The 20,237-nt window shown below is 36.2% G+C and overlaps 1 protein-coding gene across 2 annotated transcripts in view; it reads right to left on the reverse strand.

Moving 5' to 3' along the window:
- Positions 1-1,645: 1,645 nt before the first annotated feature.
- SEC63 (SEC63 homolog, protein translocation regulator) overlaps positions 1,646-20,237 on the reverse strand; it is a 47,330-nt gene continuing 28,738 nt past the window's right edge. For both annotated transcript variants that reach the window (XM_009285244.2, XM_019473570.1), the window contains 10 exons: positions 17,439-17,593; positions 15,517-15,664; positions 13,646-13,728; positions 11,903-11,962; positions 11,512-11,670; positions 10,630-10,788; positions 9,585-9,686; positions 4,304-4,402; positions 3,321-3,425; positions 1,646-2,769 (listed from right to left, as the gene is read on the reverse strand). In XM_009285244.2, coding sequence (XP_009283519.2) covers positions 2,626-2,769; positions 3,321-3,425; positions 4,304-4,402; positions 9,585-9,686; positions 10,630-10,788; positions 11,512-11,670; positions 11,903-11,962; positions 13,646-13,728; positions 15,517-15,664; positions 17,439-17,593 — 1,214 coding nt within the window. In that variant the 3' untranslated portion in view covers positions 1,646-2,625. The remainder of the gene's footprint in view (positions 2,770-3,320; positions 3,426-4,303; positions 4,403-9,584; positions 9,687-10,629; positions 10,789-11,511; positions 11,671-11,902; positions 11,963-13,645; positions 13,729-15,516; positions 15,665-17,438; positions 17,594-20,237) is intronic.

The raw sequence follows: 20,237 nt of genomic DNA on the forward strand, positions 1-20,237 counted from the left end.
GAATTAATTCCTAAACCCTATCAAAAAGCAAGGCCTATACAACAGCGAGCGCAAAATGCTGCTTCTTCCCGTAAAGTTTTGCCCATCCCAGTAACTGTTATTCAAGGGAGAGCTAGCCAATATTTGAATGACAATTCAAATTGTTGTTAAAAAATGGTTATTAATGGACACACCACACGATAGACCAACTAACAATTCAATAATGTAGTAACACTCATAAGAGTTGTGCATCTGCAGTTAGTGTTTTTAATTGTGTGAAGCTTAAATACCTCCTCGGCCCCATTTTTGCATCTGTCCCAGAAGGTGTTGCAAAATGATGCACAACTATATAGCTGATATTTTTAGGAGAGAAAGTATCAGCATGCCTTCTTCACATTATGAAGATTTCCAATACCACTGCAATTCTTTTCCTCACATCTTCTATTAAGTTACCTTGACTATACAGGAGACCCACATTTGAAGTAGCATTAGATTTAGCCTTTGTTAACCTCAATAGAATTATCCTTGGTTTGCAGACTTTCGGTGTAATCCCAGCTGCCAGCTTCGATCTTTAAGAAGAAAATACTTCAGTGTTCAGACCAGGGACATGATTCTTTTTTTTAAATCACTTCAATGCATTCCCATCTTGCAAGTATATACCCTGACTTTTAATAGTCAAATTTAGGGATCAGTAGTCAGAGCACTCCCCCCTCCGCCCCACGCTCTTAATATCAATTATATCTCCTAACTATAATCACTTCCTAACTTTTAACCACTGCAGAAGTTCACTATGAATTGTTCTGGCAGAATTATGTAAGTTTAGCATTCATTTTGCCTACTTGGTAACGAGGAGTCTGGTGACTCTGCCTCAAGCATTTCTCTCATCAGTGCAGTATTTGGCTTGAAAGCCTATGGAATGCAACTAGTGCTTTTTTATTATTATTTCTCTACTGTATTTCACAAATAAAAATGGGAGTTAAAAGGCACCAAGTGTACAAGGCATTTAATTTAAACCTAGTCTTCATTCCTGAGTTTGAACACCTGACGCTGCTTATGCTTTACAAGGGTTTTTCCTGCACAATATGCACTTCGGAAGTACTTTGAAAGATACCATAATCTCATTTAGAACATTTTCAAATTTTATTTGCAACTATTGCAATTACAAAGAATATAACAATGTAAATTTGCATTTAAAGTGACAACCCTTTCTAATAAACAAGGTCACAAATTAGTGTGCACCTATTCTGGCTTTGGGCAATTTTCATAGGATGGAAATTTTCCTGCATGACAATTTGTCACGCTTTACAGCATTGCATTTTCATAGTTCAATACATACGAACAGAAACACATCTGTTCCTACTTGCAGAACACGCTATGTATTTCTGAAATATAGAAATACAACTTTTAATCACTTTCATTTGTTTTATTGAGAGGAAGAAAAGGAAGAATCCATCCATGGCTTTTGTCAAGTCATACAATACACTAACAGCCCTGATTCTCTCCTCCCTGAATTTATTCTCTAATTAGACTTGTTTGTGGTTTGTTGTTTGTTTTGTTTTGTTTTTAAACAGGAGTAGGGATGGAATCACTGTCTTGTTTACAGCCCTGCAGGAGACTGAGGTAAAAAAAACTCAGACAGAGATGCACACTATTACAAATGCAAACAGCCATCAAATTGTCCAGTTTATTGATGGGAATTCAAAATTGATACAAAACATGCCCTCTTTGCATGTTGTATTTTACCCTTAAAATGTTTCCGACAGCGTCAGGTAGATTCAGAGTTAAGAATATACTTCGGCTTTCAGCATGTACCTTTTAATAAAGGTATTACACAAAAGCCACCAACTTACGTAACACATGGTCCCAAAATTGCTTTCAGACATTTTGTTTATCAAAAGACTCAGATCTTCTGCTGATCTGATGAAATAAAGGCTTAAAAATGTTTTAAGCCATTAATAAGTATCCTATGGCAGAGTCAAGAAAGTTTACGATTTCCATTATAATCTTGGGCATAAAAAGGCAACAGTCCTAAAAAAGCAGCCCTCCAGAATATATGGAATGTGGCAATGGGTATGATGCCAATTTATAATGATCAAGTTAAGTAAAACAGATTTTTAAAGCTATGAATGATGTGAGCAGTATCACAGCAAAATATTTAATGAATACCACAGAACCGATCAAGTTTGAAAGTTGAGCAGATGTTGTTTCAATCAACAGAGATCTGTAATGTCAAATATACCAAAACGTTTTCTAAAATAAATTCCTAATGCAGAAAAATTGATTTAAAGTTTGCTCCTAGCTAATAGTACCTTTTATTTAAATTGGACCCTAAACTGATCAGACAATACATAGCCCACACTTTTGGACATTTATAATAAAAAAGCTTTTATTTTCAATTGAAACAAATGCACCATCCTGCACTTGAAGGCTATAACGAGCCATAAGCATATTCCAAGGTGTATCAACGGCAACAGATTTGTTTCACCTCCACTGAGAAGTTACATAATGCACTCTTAATTGGTAAAGAAAAATTAAACTCAGCCTTCTCAAAGCTGCTGTACTGTGTTTCTTGGTTAATGTACAGTTCCACAGTCAGACCAAGAGTTTGCAGTGTGTGCAGATATTGTAGTCAATCAATAGTATTGTTTAATCATCATCTTCCTCCTCTTCCTCTTCCTCCTCAAAACTATCTTCAAAGCCCTCGCTGTCTTCCTGGTCCTCATCACCTTCTATCGCTGTATCCCATTGTGGATGATTTTCTGGCACTGGTTTTGCTTCATGAACTTCCAGCTGTAATTGGATAGAGAGAGAAAAGATGGGGAAAAAAGTTACAGACAATACACACCAATTTGGGAAAACAAAAAAAAAAACCCAAAACAAAAATGACACACCACATGAAATTGACAGTTTAAAAAAAAAAAAACAACCAAACACAAAACCAAAACAACCCACCCCCCCACCGAAACAAAACCAACAACTGCTTCCAGAAATAACGCGTGCCAGATTTTTCTCATTAACTGGATCTATCTAGGACTAAGGGCAGGGAAATGGCATGGCAGACCTCAAGGTATAAAGCCAGAGCCAACCATACTGCAGAAATTTAATAAATGTGGATTAAAATATGCAGGCACTGGAAAGCATCACAAACTTTAGTCCCATTTAATCCATCATAAAATTGCCACTACTGGCATCAGGCAGAAACCGCTTCTAAGTCCCTCCTTGCCACTGTTTTAAAATTAGGACAGCTTCAATTCTTAAAGATAACAGGACTTTTGGGGTTTTAATAGCCATATGAAGTAGCTTTCAATCTAATACAAATATATAACACAATTAAACATCACCTTCAATGGTTTAATCTGATCCAATCCCATATATGAATCCGATCTTAAATAAACTGTGTACTGATAGTTTCCAGGCTTGCCTGGTGCTGGGAACTTCAGCTCTACCTACAAAACAGAATTCACGCCGTAAGTTCTTATGCTTTCAAGTGACACATTAGAAAAAGTACCCAAGTACTCTAAAACTTTTTAAGAAAAAAAATATTATTCTGTAGTAGTATTTATTGCTTATTAGTTTCTTACAAGTGACACTTCTATGAAAATCTCTACATAATAAAATAGCCACAGAAAAGAGACAGAATACGCAAGCACAATACCTTCCATGAAAGCTGAATAATTGAGTCACATTTTTTTCTCTATTAGACCAAGTAACTCTACATTAAGTACACAATTTCACCCTGTTGTATGCTTCCTAAATCTCAAAAACCCAAACAGGTTAAAATATTTAGTCTGCTGAAAGTATTAGCTTAAGTCTACTGTTACTTGAAATTGAACATAAAATCTAGTTTGAAAGAAAATACATCAAATCTCCATTTTTCAGAAGAGCAAAGAACACAGCCAAAGGTTACAGTATGAGAAAGGTTCATGTGAGCTGAGGCTAATTAATTTGTCACAGCCTCTGCTTTACAGAAAAACAACACTTAGTATTTCTCACACATTTGAATAACTTTAAGAATGATCATTGTGTACAAATACTGGTTTTCATCAGCTTTTGATACCGGGGGCGCGGGGGGAGGGACGGGACACGGGGGACGGGGACACAACCCTATATTCTGCAAAGAAACGTAAAAGTCTTCTTAAATTATTTTTTTCTCCACTATCAATTTTCAGTTAAAAAGGCTCTTCTCTACTTTTATCAGGAGAGTAAAATTTGTTTTCCATCTTAAGAAGTAAGTATGAAAAAATTAAAACCTAAATGTATTTCCATACCATAAGACACTTATGGTCTTGTAACACCCCAAAAGAAAATTCTTGAAGTACTTTACCTCTTCTTTATCTTTTAGTGTACAAACGTGATACGGCATACATATTAGCATCTGCTCCTTCCGATCTGCAATATATAGCCACCACCATTCTTGTTTTTCCTTTCATAAAAGAAAAAAACCAAACAAACCAGGATTATTGAAGTCATATGAAGTGATGCACCTACACTTTGTAACAGGCAATTATGTTTCTCTGGTCCTTGTAATACAGACAGAAAGGAGGTGGTTTGTGTTTGGTGGGTTTTTTTAAACTCTTGGATGTGTATGAATAAAATATATAGTATATACTGCACTCTGAAAGCAAACAGGTTATCACAAGTAACAGTTGGTCTCCAAAGGCTTCATTCTGTATATTCAGCCTAAGCTACCATGTGAGACCTGGTACCGTTCTGAAGAATTGTGTCCACTGAGGATTAACAAGCAACTTCATGCAATATAATACTACCTTAGGCCCTTCAACAGAAATCCAGCCTGGATAACAAGGTCAGCATATAAAGCAAGGCATGCCAAAAGACAGATGAAGTACTCTTCCCAGTAAACAATCTTTTTCAGGAAAGTATGCTTTGCCCCACTTCTTCCCTCCCCCTCTAAAAAGTAGGAATCTGCTGAAAGTTGGAATTTGGACATACCGAGATTTCACTTCAAGGAAGTATGAACCACAGGCAATACTGGTATTTGTAAAGGATACCCAACAACTGCTGCCTATCACACACAGCTTTCAAAATAGCTACAGGTCTCAAAGGTCTTACCACTGCAGGCACTAAAGCAGAGTTCCTGAACTAAATGAAATGAGTGCAGTCCTTCATAAAAGACAGCAACACTGTACAAAAATAATAGTTATCCCTCAACTGGAGTCAGATTGTTAAGACTGTGGTGCAGTTCAGCAGCATAGACACAACCTTTCTCAAATGGGAAAGACTATAGCTCTTCAACATCAGCTGTTCTTCATTTAACCACTATTCCTTTTTGGTTAACCCTCTGGCACACATTTTGGGCAAAATCCACTTTGTTTTAATAGAAGCTGAAACCTTTCTATTGCAGAGAACTTAGTTTAGTACTGCAAAGCAAGTTTCGGTTCCTTCACCTTAAGTCTTTTCTTAAAAAAAGTGAGAATAGCGGGGGGGAGAAGGGAAGACTTCTTTATATTTATGAAGAAGTATTTTAGTAGATAGGTAATAGTCATAACAGCATAATCTTACCCTTAGGGAAAAAAGGGGAAAAACCCACACCTTGTAGACAAACCCAATGTTACACTGCTGAACTGTGTTCCAACACGATTGTCACCCACCCCTGATGGTCTGGTAACTGATCACGTTTATAACAGACTGGAGCCCTAAAGAATGCATCTTATGACAGTTACAAGTCAAGCTCCAAACCAGGAGGCCAATTTTTATATATTTACACCAACAACAATCAGGTAAGTTGCTTCAGTGCCACATGAAAGTGGTTGTTTTGCTTTGTTTCGTTTTTAATCTAACAGCATTAGAAGGACTGAATGAAAGGATACAGTGGACTTTTAACACCACCACTGAGCCCCTTCCAAATTCCCAAGGTGGGAAGCAAATGCAGTTAATATGTAGAGTTTGAAGAATTTTTGTCTCTACTGAAAGAGTCAGAAGTTCAGTAGTTTTGGTGTGTTGTTTTTGGGTTTGTTTTGGTTTTTTTAAACACTTCAGAAGCCAGTGTTTGGTGATCTGAAATTTAAATAATGCAGGTCGAAAAATTACAAAAGCTAAATTAACTCCTTTTCTCTTTTGAAGTGGCTAATTGTTATGCTAGTAATAATTATCACCATCTCACTGAAATATTCAACTAGCAAACTACAGATTTGCAATGGCAAGACACTCACACCAGCAACCAGAACACCCTGATTAGCACTGTTGAGTCCGAGAGCAGAGGAGTGTAAAATTAACTCAGTATGTTAATGCCCATTTTACAGTGTATAAAAGTAAAAGCAACTGCATCACAGTAAAGGAACAGCATTCCTTCACGTGTTTAGAACAACAGGCACTGAGAACAGGACAAAAACCTATTCATATACTATTTAAGACCAGAATTTGTAGAATTATAAGAAGTCCTTTTTACAACTATTCCAAGTGATTTTCTTTACGAAAAACCGTCCCATGTGACTACAAGGCATAAGTTATTTTATCTGTAAGTTTCAACAATAAATATATTGTCGATCTGCTTGACAGCTGTAGCAAAGAAAATCTTACACAGTCGAAGTGTTTATTTCCTAGCCAAGGGGCCTCTAGGAATATAAGGATAAACAGTATAAATAGTACAGATGAACAAGAACTAGAGAAGCTAGATCCATTACAGAAATGGCTACTCACTATTTTGGGCCTGTAAGGACTCTGACCATAGAAAAAAGGATCTGCATTTGTATCAATACATTATTTTTGATGTTACCAAAACACTGTGCTGACTTACTATACATTGTGTATGTTTCCATCACTCTCAATGGCAAGGAATTTCTTTTTTTTTTTTTTTGAAAAAAGATAAAATTAAAATGCAATTTGGTTTGTTTTTTCACAAAAGCTGGTAAAAATAACAGCCAAGGGGGGAAAAGAAATACCAGAACAAACGACATTCATTGATCTAATGCTCAAAGGAATCTATAGAGTAAACTCTTTGGAAGTAAAGCTTCTGACCCCAAAGTGCCATTGCTTTTTTTATAGAAAGGACAACTGTACAGGAGTATCATTTTCCTCTCTCTTATTGGGTGGAATTTAAAGTTTATGCCTGTGAGAATCTGGCAAACTAACAGGCAAGCGGGCAAAATGCCCTTTAACAGATGGGTGCAAGGTTTGGCATGCCAGAGAACCAGCATGTTCATGAAATTGGAATACCAGGGCCAATTTCCACCTAAAAATGTCAAAACTACAATCTGTGCAGTTTCTGGATCCACGGATGCAGGAGCAAAAGATAATTATTTAGGAACCTGCAAAGATTAAAGATGCATCTCTGGCAGAGTAATCAACTGCCCAAAAACTTAGATGAAACAGTGTTAAGGCTACCTCCTGAGAACAAGTATATTAGGCTCAGCTACACTCAAACATCCGTAAATTCTGGAAATACAGAGACTCACACAACTAGAGCATTTCATCCTTAGCTCTCCATCTCTGAATTGGCCATGACCACAATACACATAGTACTCTAAATCACAGATGAAAAAACACCCAGAGAGTACAATGGATTTTGTTCTTCAGACGTTGTAAATCAACTATATGAACAGGCTCCAACTGCAGCTACAGCACTAAGTACAGCTGCATTCAACTTCCAGTAAATCAGTGAAGAGAGGTTGGAAAAATTTACAACTGCAGTACCATGAGATAATACACGTGCATCTTTCAAGTTCAAGCATTCAGTTCAGTCCTAGATTTTTTTTTTTTTTGCGCACAGTACTGTATTTAGGTTTTATCATAAAACCTATCAGCAGCTTGGTTACACACAGCTGAAGCTTAAGCAGCTTTGTACAAAGTATAAGCGAAGTCTCCGAAGAAACCCTCAGTGCCGCAAAAAAGAAATACAAATAGTTAGCGCCCCTGTGGCACTGGGCATAGCACATACTCACTGTTTGAGCTTAGACTGATGACCAAAGCCAGCTGCCTTCACAGCAAGGAGGTATTAAGACTCTGCTGCGTATTTGACATGATCTAAGGCAGCCAGAAGAGCAGAATGCCAGTACACCTTTTTCTATTATGCTGGTGTGTACTGCTGGAAGCTGTATTGAGAGATGGAAGGATACCTAACAGTGTCAGGAAAATACAGCATTAAGATCAGCCATTACAAAACTAGATGTTGTGAGGCCACACAACTCTCAGCTAAGGCCTTCAGGAAAACAATTTCCTTGGTTTATTTGTCTATCTTGTCTGGCTCCTTAGCAACAGGTCTTGCTTCCCACACTTTGCTTTCTAATGATGGCAGAACTAGGTAAAACCAGCAGAAACAGTATGATCGCAAGCATGGGGGCAACGGAGTATGTTTTGCACACACAACAAGCTGTACAGGGTATAGACATAAAGAGCCTCGGGGACCGAAAAGAGGGAGCAAATATATAGTGTCTTCCTTTTTTCTCATGTTTTCCTGTTCTTCCCCATCTCGGTTGTCTCCTTTAAACCACAAAAGGAAGCATAAGCCTTGCATCCTGCCTCCCTGTTATTGGAGATAGCACGACGAGAGAAAAGAGATCCTAGATTAGTTCCCCAGTCAGACAGCAGGGAAGCAAAGGAAACCCTCTGAACCACTGGCCTGGAAAGAAAGTGTGGCCAAATACTCCTTCCTCCTGGTTCTAATCTGGTCGCCTCCCAAAGACCTAACTTATTTGCTCAGAACAGAAAACCCACATTTTGAAAAATCCCATCTTTTTCAAGGTTTCATTGCTGTAATGGGTTTTCAGACACCTGTTGAGTGGTTAGCTGTTTGTGTAAGTAACAACTGATACATCGGAACATACTTTCAACACCAAAGGCTGCTGTAGGGGCACCTCAGCCTATCTACTATACTGAGTCACCACTCTCAAATACATCCCTTTCTCTGATACCCATCCACACCTGATCTTGTATTTTTGAGGTCTATAGGAAAGATTGTTCCACAATTGGCTTCCGCCACTTCCAGACTACACTGTGGTAGAGAGACAGCTTTGCCAACCCTCTCCATCTTCCACAGCTGCACACTGTGTTGCCACCATGCTGTTGCGTTAAGACTTGAAGTCAAGCAGCAAGCCAAAACAATCTGGTGATCCAAATGACCCCCAAACTCTCCTGTCATTACTGTTAACACAGGAGGGCTCAGGACCTCCCCCGCTCACAGGCGCTTGCAGTTAAAGAGCAAGTAATACTCTACCCTTAACTCTGTATTAGAGCCACTGCTGTGCTTTCACATTCCATAGCAAAAAAAAAAAAAAAAAAAAAAAAGAAAAAAAATTAGATCCCTATGTATCTGAAAGGTTTCATTCTGAATCTATATGTAGCAGACCAGCAGAAAAAAAAAAATTCAGCATTATTGCCATCAAAAAGAAACCTTAAATTCTGTAAAAGTTTGCAAGTCTCTGGGAACTGGATAGAAATAATATTACATTAAAAGCTTTTAGGAAAGTTATCTGAAGGAGTTTAAGAGGATTTTATAAATTAAGACTTTTTTAAAATGAAGATTAGCAATTTTTTCAGGTATTAGACTTTTCTTAAAAGCCCAGTGTTTACAGTAAAAATATAAAAAGAGCAATTAATTTGTATTATATTAATTCTCATGTTTCACAACTGTAATGTTTTCTATTACTGACCTCAGGAAAAAAAAGACTGTAAACGGGATGTGTTATCTTTGACTTCGTTTCAAGAAGGGCTCGTTCCTTTCTCTGTATACTTTGCTGTAATTCTTGCCACTCCTGTCAAAGACAAGTTTAAAGAGTTACTGTGTACTAGCCATCTTTTGCATTAAAGAAAAAAAGAAATTTTAGCCCATGGAAACAATACATGACAAGTTCTTGTGCTACACTACACATTATAAAAGGGAAAGGCACGTAGAGATTAAGTTATATAGTACGATTAAAAGCAAAAAGAAAAAAAATTAAAAATCAAGCAGCAGTAAAACTAAAGAGACCATTCATGTAAATATTTTAAAAAACCCAAAACACAGATCTGAGGGGCTTGCACACATTCTTCAAAACTCACTTCTACAGCACTGCCTATAAACACTCACTACCTGAGCTGTAAGAGCCCTGATTACAAGCTTGATGATTCTTTTCCCATCAGAAGCTTATTCTCACCCTGTATGGGACTTCCAGCTGTCACTCTCAAGTCTTCCACTGTAAGACCTGTGGTGCAGAAATCATCTACCACCATAATGCCTCATTCTCAATTACAGTTTCGAATAACTAACCTAATTATTAACAGTTGCTAGAGTTTAGTAAGAACATGTACAAATTCATTCAACTACTGCATGCTTATAGTATACATTATGCAGTATGCAACAGCCACTGCATGTAAAGAACAAAGTTCAAAGGAGAAACTTTATCTCACAAAATCTGCAGCAGCTAGTAATCAAATTAAGCTGCAAGAAACATTACAATCTTTCCCTGAAGTTAAGCTATTTTTCTCATGTAATTTTTAAGTTTTCTATCTATGCTGCAAAGACCCTTCACTGCTCTCTCTGAAACTGACTTGCACTGACAAAGCTCTTATGCTGGAATAAGATCTGAAAACCTCTGGAGAACTGATATTACTCCTTCATCCTAGTGTTGCCTAGCCTGAGGGGATGCTAGAGGATTAAAATGCATTTTCTCTCAACCCCAGAGGCAACATTACCCTTCAAGAAAAAGTAAGGCTTACAGCTTCATCATCTTTGTTTTGCTTCTCATCTTGTTCTCTGTCAGAGTCTCTGTCACTTCCATCATCTTTTTCACTTTGAGAATCCCTGTTTGTTTCTTCTTCTTCAGATTCACTTCCTTTATCAGAGATGTCCTCCTCTTCTTCCTTCGCAACTACTTCCTAATGGGAAAGGAAAAAAAAAACAACCCTCTAACTTAGTTTGTCTGCATTATTGTAGTACACAGCATTCATAGCACCCATCTTAAGGTCATAGCCCTTCTTTCCTATTTTGATCTACACTCTTCTTGTGTCACAGAGTATGTCTATAGTGAAGATTAATCCCTTTCACCTCATGTGCTAAGAGGAGCAGGGAAGCAATTTTCCTTCTCCATATGGCACCCGCAACACAAATAGGAGAAAACAGTATTTGATTCTGCGGTTGCATTTCAAAGAGTCGTAAGAAAGTTAGAAAAAATACAAGAAAGTACCTACAACATAGCCCATGAGGTGGAGAAAACACCATGCAGTGGGAGCATAAAGGTACTAAAAGTACTTAATTTACCAGAAGTCTCATTTCAGTTTTTTCCTTTAAAGGAAAAGTAGAAGGTACAGAACAATTCACCTCCCAGAAGGCAGCTTAACAAGAACTAATAAGAAGGGCCTATAAAGCCAGACTTCTAAAGTAGTTGGGCACAGCTTCCAGCAGGCCACTGGAAACATTACTGTGGTGGTTTCCTGATTATTTTACCAATAATTTTTCAATGTAAAGAAAGAAATGCTATTTTAGGAGATATGCTTTCCAAAAGCACAGAATGAAATGTAACAGATAGATACAAAAAAACCATCAGATTAGAAGTGATAAGCTGAACAGAATACTAAAATATCAATGAATCTATGAGCTACCCCATTAGCTTGTTTTTGCTTCTGCTGTTTCGGTGGCTGCAATGAAGGTGGCACAGGTTTCTTTTTCAATGGCTTCTTTTTCTTTGATTTTGAAGCTTTCTTGGTTCCTTTATTCTTTTGCTGCCATCCTTTGCTCTTAACTTTGTTGACATCTCCTTGCTGTAGGAAAGCAGTATTTAAAATATTTATTCTGTTCATTAAATTTCAGGCATTCACTGTACTTTAAGCATTTTAAGCTGAAAACCAAAGTTAGAAAGCCTAGCTCATGAGACACACTTCAGAAGGCATTTCTGGGAAAAAAAAAAAAGCTTGAGAAGAACACAATAAGAAACTCAAGACCTGAAAGAAAGTTCTCTTTAGCTAGCAAGAGGAACATTCATTCTTCACTTACCCCATCTTCTGTTGGTTGCTCTTCTGCTGCACATATAGACTGTTCCTTTTCAAACACTTCCTGGTTAGAGAAAGATGTGGAAAACTATTAATGCCTCTCTGTACCAAAAGAGCAAATTATTATTTTTTATTTGAACTTAAACTAAATCACCTTAATCAGTTCTGAAGGTTTTACTCATTATGGCAAATTCTTTTATCAGTGACAAACAACAGGGGATTAACAGATCAAAATTAAACACTGTTTTGAACATTTCTTCTAGGATTTTTCCATCACTAGCATTATAAAGAAATTTAGTAACAACATGTCATCTTGTTCCAAAGAATCTACTTGTTTTATAAAGCATAGAAATCCTGTATCACAAAAGCAAGCAGTAGTAAAATGCAAATTCTGCTCCAGTTGCCAGAGCATTAAAAACTTCAACAGCTGCACTGCTACTCAGGGACACAGGACAGCAAATCAAACCAGAAATATGAAACGTTAAGACAAAACACAATGTTAGTATTATGTAGACTAGAACATCTCTATGCAAATGGAATTTTCATGCATTTCTTTCTTCAAAACATACTATATGCCATTCAAAAAAAAAAAAAAATTCAGTCATAAGGAGCTGTCTTATATAAAAATGGCAAATATGAGATACCACGACAAAAAAGGCATCATATAAAAGCCTAGCTCTAGTTTTTAGGTCTTGTAGCTCAATGCAAGACTGCCTTGTGGAGTTCACGTAGAAAACAGCTTACATGAATCTTCTATATGCTGTCAGATGTTTTAATTAATTTCTAAGTGCAGTTCAATATGCTCACAATTTTCAGTTTCCTTCATTTTTAAGATCCAGCATAGTGATACGGTGCTTTTACTTTTTATCTACTGCATCCTCAGTTATCATCAAGATGATGCATTCTGAAATTCCATAGCATGAACACATGGTACTTATAGACTGCTTTCTGCTGAACTGGCTTCAATGGCTAGTCTGATCCTCAACTGTAATATTCATGCTTGTATGCCTTACCTTAGAGGCATAACTCAGACTTTCTGTTTACTTAGACAATTATCTGAATAGTACAGATGCAAAAATTGACACTGTAGGCTTTGTTAGGTAAAAGTTCGTTTAGTTTCTGCACATTAAGTTTTTTGTTCAAAGAAAGTCATTACTGCGTTTTAAGCTAAAAAATAAGCACAAGTCAGAAGTTTGACTACTAGGATGTAGTATTATTTTGGTTATGCCACTTCGCTAGCAATTCAGTAGTCCACTTTCTTCATGTGGCACTGGTGTACCTCCTTTATATTAAGTTATGTATATTCTGCATTCTGCTGGACTGAGTTTCTTTCATAAAAGTGTCTAAAACACCCCAAGAGATTTGTAACATTATGAGCCCACATAAAGTGAAATCAAACACTGTCTTAAGGACTTGAGTGAATACATTATTCTAGTTCAAGAACTAAGTTTCTGAATGTCTCTCTTCCTGTTATTTACAAACCTCAGGACAGTATCACTTGCCATATTCTTTTACTGTTCCCTAGACAACTGCAACGGGTCAGACTGAACTTTGGTTTGATTCCAGGAAAACTTTCTCATTCAGAAACAAAAACATGAGGGAGGATTAAGAGGGCAAGTTCTCAATTTCAAATCTTAATTTTACAGTTATATTTACAAAACACTATGTTAGCTTGCAAAGAAGAAATGCCTGTTTATTAGCATATACTTGCAGTTACACTGAAAGAACAAGTATTCTTAATACTTACTGCCATGGTCTGTCTTGTTAGTGTAACCAGAACAGTGACAAGAGAACCTACTGTAATATTGTTGCTGTCTTCATCATCCAAAACTAGGGTAAAAAGAAAAGCAACACATCTATTAAACTTCTTTAAAGCTTTTTTTTTTTCCATTAAACATTGTTTCTGCTATGTCTAAATACAAGCATACAAATTCCAAAATTTTTAACAAAAAGTAATTTCAAAATATTATTTAGTAAGTCTCTTACAACCTCAAATATACTATCAGGATGAGGGCTGGTAATTCAGCAAACTATAAAACAGCAACATTGAGTTTGAAATTTTAATTGCATGAAAGTTAGAAATTTCAAAGTTATAGCTGCTGTGGGAACCATAACTCTGTAATACTGTGCATTATATATTAAAGCATAAAGCTTCAGAAACATGAAATACCCCACATGACCAAAGGGACCCTGTTATATTTGTTCTGGGAATCATAACTTTGATTTTCCTGACTTTCATATGATTAACAACTCAATTTCAACGCTACATTAACAATCATGCATTTAATTCTTTTTTTAAGTAGAAGGCAAAGGAAAATAAAAGAACAATGATTATTTTAACTAAAACATCAAACATAAAACCCACAGGAAAGCCACTGAGGGATTTACATCTCCAATCTATGAACTGGAGAATGTCCCAGGTTGGGGAGGAAAAGAGTTATATCCCAGTGTAGAAATCTTATTTATTCCCTCCACCCCCTCCCACCCCCCCAGAAAGCAGTTTTACTATTCACTAGGTTTACACATATATTTTATATAATGGTAATACTGAGCTAAACAGAAAAGCATATGTGTTGTTTAATCCTCCATACCACACCTGAGTACAGTTGTGTGACAAATGAAGACTATAGGTAGAAAAGGGTTGCTTGCCAGAATATAGGAAGGTACTCCAAGACTGAATTTTAAACAGATTAACAGGACTATGTACAGTCCTGTGCTACAATAAGATAAAGTCGTTTGTTTGTTTGTTTTTAAAACACACACATAAACAACATTTAGAAACACCAAGGTTAACAGACATTTGCTTCCTTAATGGATATTTCCATTAACATTTGCTTCTCGCAGAGGACTATGCATAAGCCAAATTACAAATTAGGCTACCCAAACAAAACATATCACATTTTGAATTTGATCACTGCAAACACAGTAACAATATAAATTAGAAACAAGTATTAGAATAACTTTTCAAAATATCTCACATTTACTAGCACTGATCTTCTACAAAGGAAAGGAGACCACAGAACCAATTAACTTTCCACTGAAAGGCTGTCTAACAGGAACTGCTTAACAATATACCTCATCTTCAGAGAGGAAGAGCATTATACATTCATTGAAACAGTGCACACAAAAGGTAGCTAGCATAGCATGGACAAATTCTGCCAGATATAAAACCCATACAAGGATTATCACAAAGGAACCCATGAATATTTAGTCATCGGGGTCTCCAACTCAAAATCTCACAAAGGACTCTCCATGCTGGAGTAAGCCGAGCATAAATTCTGGAATAAGCACAACTTTTTAAGATAGCTAATAAAAGTGGTATTTCAACCAGAATTCCACATTGCTCATGAAATCTTAAATCAACAGATGAAACGTCAGATAAGCTTCTGTAGGAGAAACTACTGCTGGCTTGGGAATCTGTGAAATGTTTCAGTGTACTTTATCTCCTCAGACTATAAATCTCATGTACAAGAGCCCGCCACTCAAAAAAGTATGTCATTTCCAGGCCACATAAATAACAGTGAGTTGTGTTTCAGCGTCCTCCAAAAGCTTATTGCCAACAGACTATCAAAATGTCAGAAGAGCGACATATACAGAACAAAACGACCTCCCACTCACCCTGTGGTTTTATATCCATAGTGACATACGGAAAGCTGCCAAGGACAGCCATAACTTCATCATATTTCTTATCATCTAAGAAGTGCAGTAAATTGCGACGATCAGAACCTTTCAAACTCACCAAATCCTGAATACTTTTGATTTTATACTGAATTAAAAAAAAGAAGAAAGGAAGTCACATGGTAGCAAAGAACACAGTCCACAAATAAACTCTTGATAATGCATCACTTGTGTCCCCACATTACTAATACATACGCACCATTTCATTTGTTCTTATAAAAAAACCATACTTTAGGAAGCTATCAAGCATATGTTTTGAGAAACAATAAAAGAGGTTGCATTCAAACCTGCTAAATAGCACCGCTTTGAACATTGGTATGTTCCATACTATGTCACCCCTTAGAAACGGAATACATTTCTTATAAAACTATTACTTCAGCCAGGTTTTTCAGAAAGCTGAGCCAAGAAATTTTACTAACTGGGTTCTTTATTTAGAGTACTTCAGTGCTTTGAGATTTATTTTAGCAGGAACAACTAAGTTAATTTTTTTTTTTGCTTTTAAATACTGAATTGCCAACAAATCTAAAACCATGCCTTTTAGGATCTGAAGAGCAGAGTGAAAAGGATAAAACAAACACTGATTTGTCTGAACACTTGATTACTTCAGCCCATTAGAAAAGTGCGTATTTTATTTAAAATTTCATGCATCTAGGTAGACTGATCATACCTCCACTCTAGGGGACTGTATTTTTGAGAAGCTCGATGCATGGGAATCCTGAACAAACAAGTCGAATAAATTGGTCTCATCCCTCTTTCAGAGGAAGGACAGGTGGGATTATGAGATAGCCAAATTCTTGATTTCTGTACTTTGTTACGCTGCACATGCCCAAAAATACATCTAAAATTGTGTACTTTTTTGTATGTTCCCTGTAGTTTAGGGGTGGATTAAGAAAAGTACGTGTTTGATGATACCTGTAAGATAATGGTTCTTTTACTTCATCCAAAGGAAAAGACTACTTGACTATTTGATAAACAAGCATTTTCAAAAGGGATTAAAAAAATGCTGTACTGAAGAATCTTCACACTAACACAGAAACATTTAAACACAACCTAAGTTAAAGCTAAACAAAGCTTCCATTAGATAAAAAGAATGTTTTTAAGATTGATAAGAATTAACGATTGTAATAAGACTATCACAAAAGTCAACAGCTTCTACTAGAAGACAACTGGTGGTTTCTAACCAGGCATTCCTAGAAGATATACTACAGTCAAACAAATAAGCAGGTTTGAATACAGTGATATAGTCAATGCAACAGGAGCGAAGACACGTATGCAGGTATTCAGACAAGACTATTCTTTTTTGCCCTTAAATTCTACAAATACCAACCCTTATCCAACTACAACTACATAGCAATAGCTTTTTAAAGCATCCTCTTTCATACATAGAGGATCACAAAATCTGAAATACTTCCCACAGTAATTGACTTTTTTTTTTCATTTTATGAACTCCTTTGTGCTACCTTCCAAATGTATTTTCTATCAAACTAGATTAAGAATGATGTAAAGCCAAACAAGGAAAAAAATCCCCATAGGATATTCCAGCTATATTCTGGAAAAAGTGTTATATTAAATAGGAGCTCTGTAATAAGAAGGAAACTCTGTTTCTTCTGTTTGTGAGGTCAATGTAGACTGATCTTTTACACTCTTTTACACTTAGAAGATCTCTGATCTTAATTCCCACCTCCTTAGATGGACTTTAAAGAAACACAGATCTAGGAAGTATTGTACTGGATTCCTGAAAAAAATAAATACCTTTTTTTTTCTTAGTTATTTCATGACCTTGCCTCCTTATAGGCAAATAGGTAAAAGTAGTAACAGAAAACGTTTTAAGACATTACCAAGTATCATTCATAGTTTTGTACCTTTTTGTGATTGGAGACCCGCCTAAGGTTGTCCTCTTCAATGTGAGGCAGCTGCAAAAGGGGAGACTTGAACTGCTGAAGTCCCTGGACAGTCATCTGTGAAAGCTTCATGCAATTTTCCAAAGATCCCAAAGATGGAGCACGGAACTCCCTTTCTTGGGGAGAATGAAACAGATAACATCGTTTATAATTTTTTTCTTCTTACACTTTTACAATGTATACTTATGTTATAGACTACAGAAAACCTTGTTTTCAGTCAAGCAAAAGAAAGAGGCATCTTAAAATGTTCAGCATAATTAACCTGGGAGCCTTTTGACTCTCATTGCAGTCACACAGCTCAGCAGACATTTTCTTCCCTCTATTTAGACTATCACAGCTGAACACTAAGAAAGGGAAAGACTTCCATCTAACATTGTCTCAGGGAACAACAGCACAATATACCTATGCAATTATTATAAAAACTCCACCACTTAAATTTAAAAAAAAAAAGGCAGCATCAAAACCGACTTGTTTTAAATTTGTATATTTTATATATGTGTGTATAACACGTTTAGCTCTATTTTGTAAGCATATCATTACAGTTTATCATTAAACATTAATCTTTTACAACAATACATTATTTGTAAGATTTTTATCTTGAGACGAACATAAAGCTAGCAGCCTATTACATGCAAGAAAAAAATGTAGGTATAACTGAAGCTAAGCAGGGCATATGATGTTAGAAGGCAGTAAGAACAGCTTTAAAAATATCAAAGGCATGGCTTTTATGAGTAAACCTAGAGGTTAAAAGGGGTGTCCGAGCAAACATCTATTTGACTTTTATTTTAGAAATTACCTGTAATTCCTTTAACATTTTAAAGTACAAAGAGGTATACACTCTACATAATTAAAATAATTAGAAGATAGACAAGGAGAAAGTCTTAACCAGAACAGAGCAAAAGAAGAAAAAAAAAAAGTCATCTAACACTCTTCATGTCTGCAAAGAAATGAAAAAGCAAAGCAGAGAGGTTTCCACATACTGCTATTTAATTTTGTTAGAGAACTATCTATTCATAAATAAGAGTTCTCAAAACCCTGTTTAGAAAACTTATTTCAGAATTCCCCTGCAGCTCAACCCAGCAATGTTTGGGTTGCTCTATATATACTTTAACGTGAAACAGAAAAGTAAGTTAGATTCTCTTCAGAGAGCCAAGAGGAATTTAAGCTACTTAATTGTTTTTTCTGAACTCATATGTGGCATATGAAAAAACTGAAGGCAATTTTAAACAAGTATTACAGAAAGCACCTGTAATTTATGACACCTGTCATTTTATTTAAGAATCAGCTTGTGTATTTTCCCTATACTTTAAAAAACTTTTCTCAGGAAAAAAATCAGCCTTTGATTACCTTGACTGTTACAGGTATATTCTGCATATAAATATAAAAAATAAGTATGAATACAAATATGTGTGTGTACATACACAAATATACTCATATATGTATACAAATATGTATATTTTGTATGGACATATTTGGCTGGTACCAGTATATTTGGGACACTACAACAGGGGCATAGAGGCATCTTTCAATAGATTGATTAGACAGATGGTCAGAAGGAATATGCCCACTCTGCTAGGGCTGTGTGATCAAGCTTGCCACACTATCAAGGCAATTACAGACGTGGATAAAAGCAGGTTTACTTACACGTAGGTGAGAAGGCAGACAGGCCGTAACCTGCACCTGACCAAAAGGGTACCAAAGCAAGAATTGCTGAATGTTTAATTTAAGTGCCAATAGCCATGTATTTTGATAAACAGCAAGTTTAAGTTAATTTTAAAACATTTTACAGAGGAAATATGAAAAGGTAACAAATCTGACCAAAAAACCAAATTTGGTGTCTTCAGCATGTTTTCTCCTTCAGCATGTTAAATGCATATGAAAGATCACTCCATCACCTCTGCTCCACCTGCCCTTGTTCCCTCAAATGGCCTGTTTATTCATTAATTACACCAAGCTATAAATATAATCAGCTATCAAATCAAATTACATGGCAGGAGCTGTGGTTTTGGTGTTTTTTTAAATCCATTATACTAATAAACACTGTGGCGATTATACACAAAGCAAAGAGAAAAATAACACCAGAGGGATTATGAATGGAACTACCCAGCTAGAAATACCAATACGTAACAAAGATGTAACTTCTACCTTTCAAAAAAAAAAGTAGTAATGGAAAGACTAATTTCCATTTTAAAAAATTTACTTTCCATTTTACCTATCTTCCACCTCCCCCATAATTTTTTTGGCTGCTGCTAAGGAAAGTCACAGGATTTTTTTAAATTAAAAAAAAACCCACACTGCAAACCAAGTTAATAAAAGAATCCTACATATTCTCTGACAAACTGGCTTTTGCAGGAAATTCACCTAGAGCTTTGGGACCACAGAGCACTAGTCAGAGTAGAAACTCTTCTCTTTCTTAAAGCATTGACTCATCATCCATATGACAGTAGAATAACATTTTAACAAAATTGGAGAATATTATTTTGGTTCTCTGAAAATAACACAGGACTTTATATTCCCCGAGTGGATTTGAGGAGAGACGGTATAGCTTTTAACACCATCAAACTGCCCCACCGTAAAATGAATGCCATTACTGCACGTATTTTGATGGCTTCTAGTTGTCATAGAATCATTAAGGTTGGAAAAGACCTCTAAGATCATCGAGTCCAACCGTCAACCCAACACCACCATGCCCACTAAACCATGTCCCTAAACGCCTCATCTACACATCTTTTAAATACCTCCAGGGATGGGGACTCCCCC

The sequence above is a fragment of the Aptenodytes forsteri genome, unplaced genomic scaffold (genome assembly GCF_000699145.1).
Source record: "Aptenodytes forsteri isolate BGI_AS27 unplaced genomic scaffold, ASM69914v1 Scaffold171, whole genome shotgun sequence".
Classification (NCBI taxonomy): Eukaryota; Metazoa; Chordata; class Aves; order Sphenisciformes; family Spheniscidae; genus Aptenodytes; species Aptenodytes forsteri.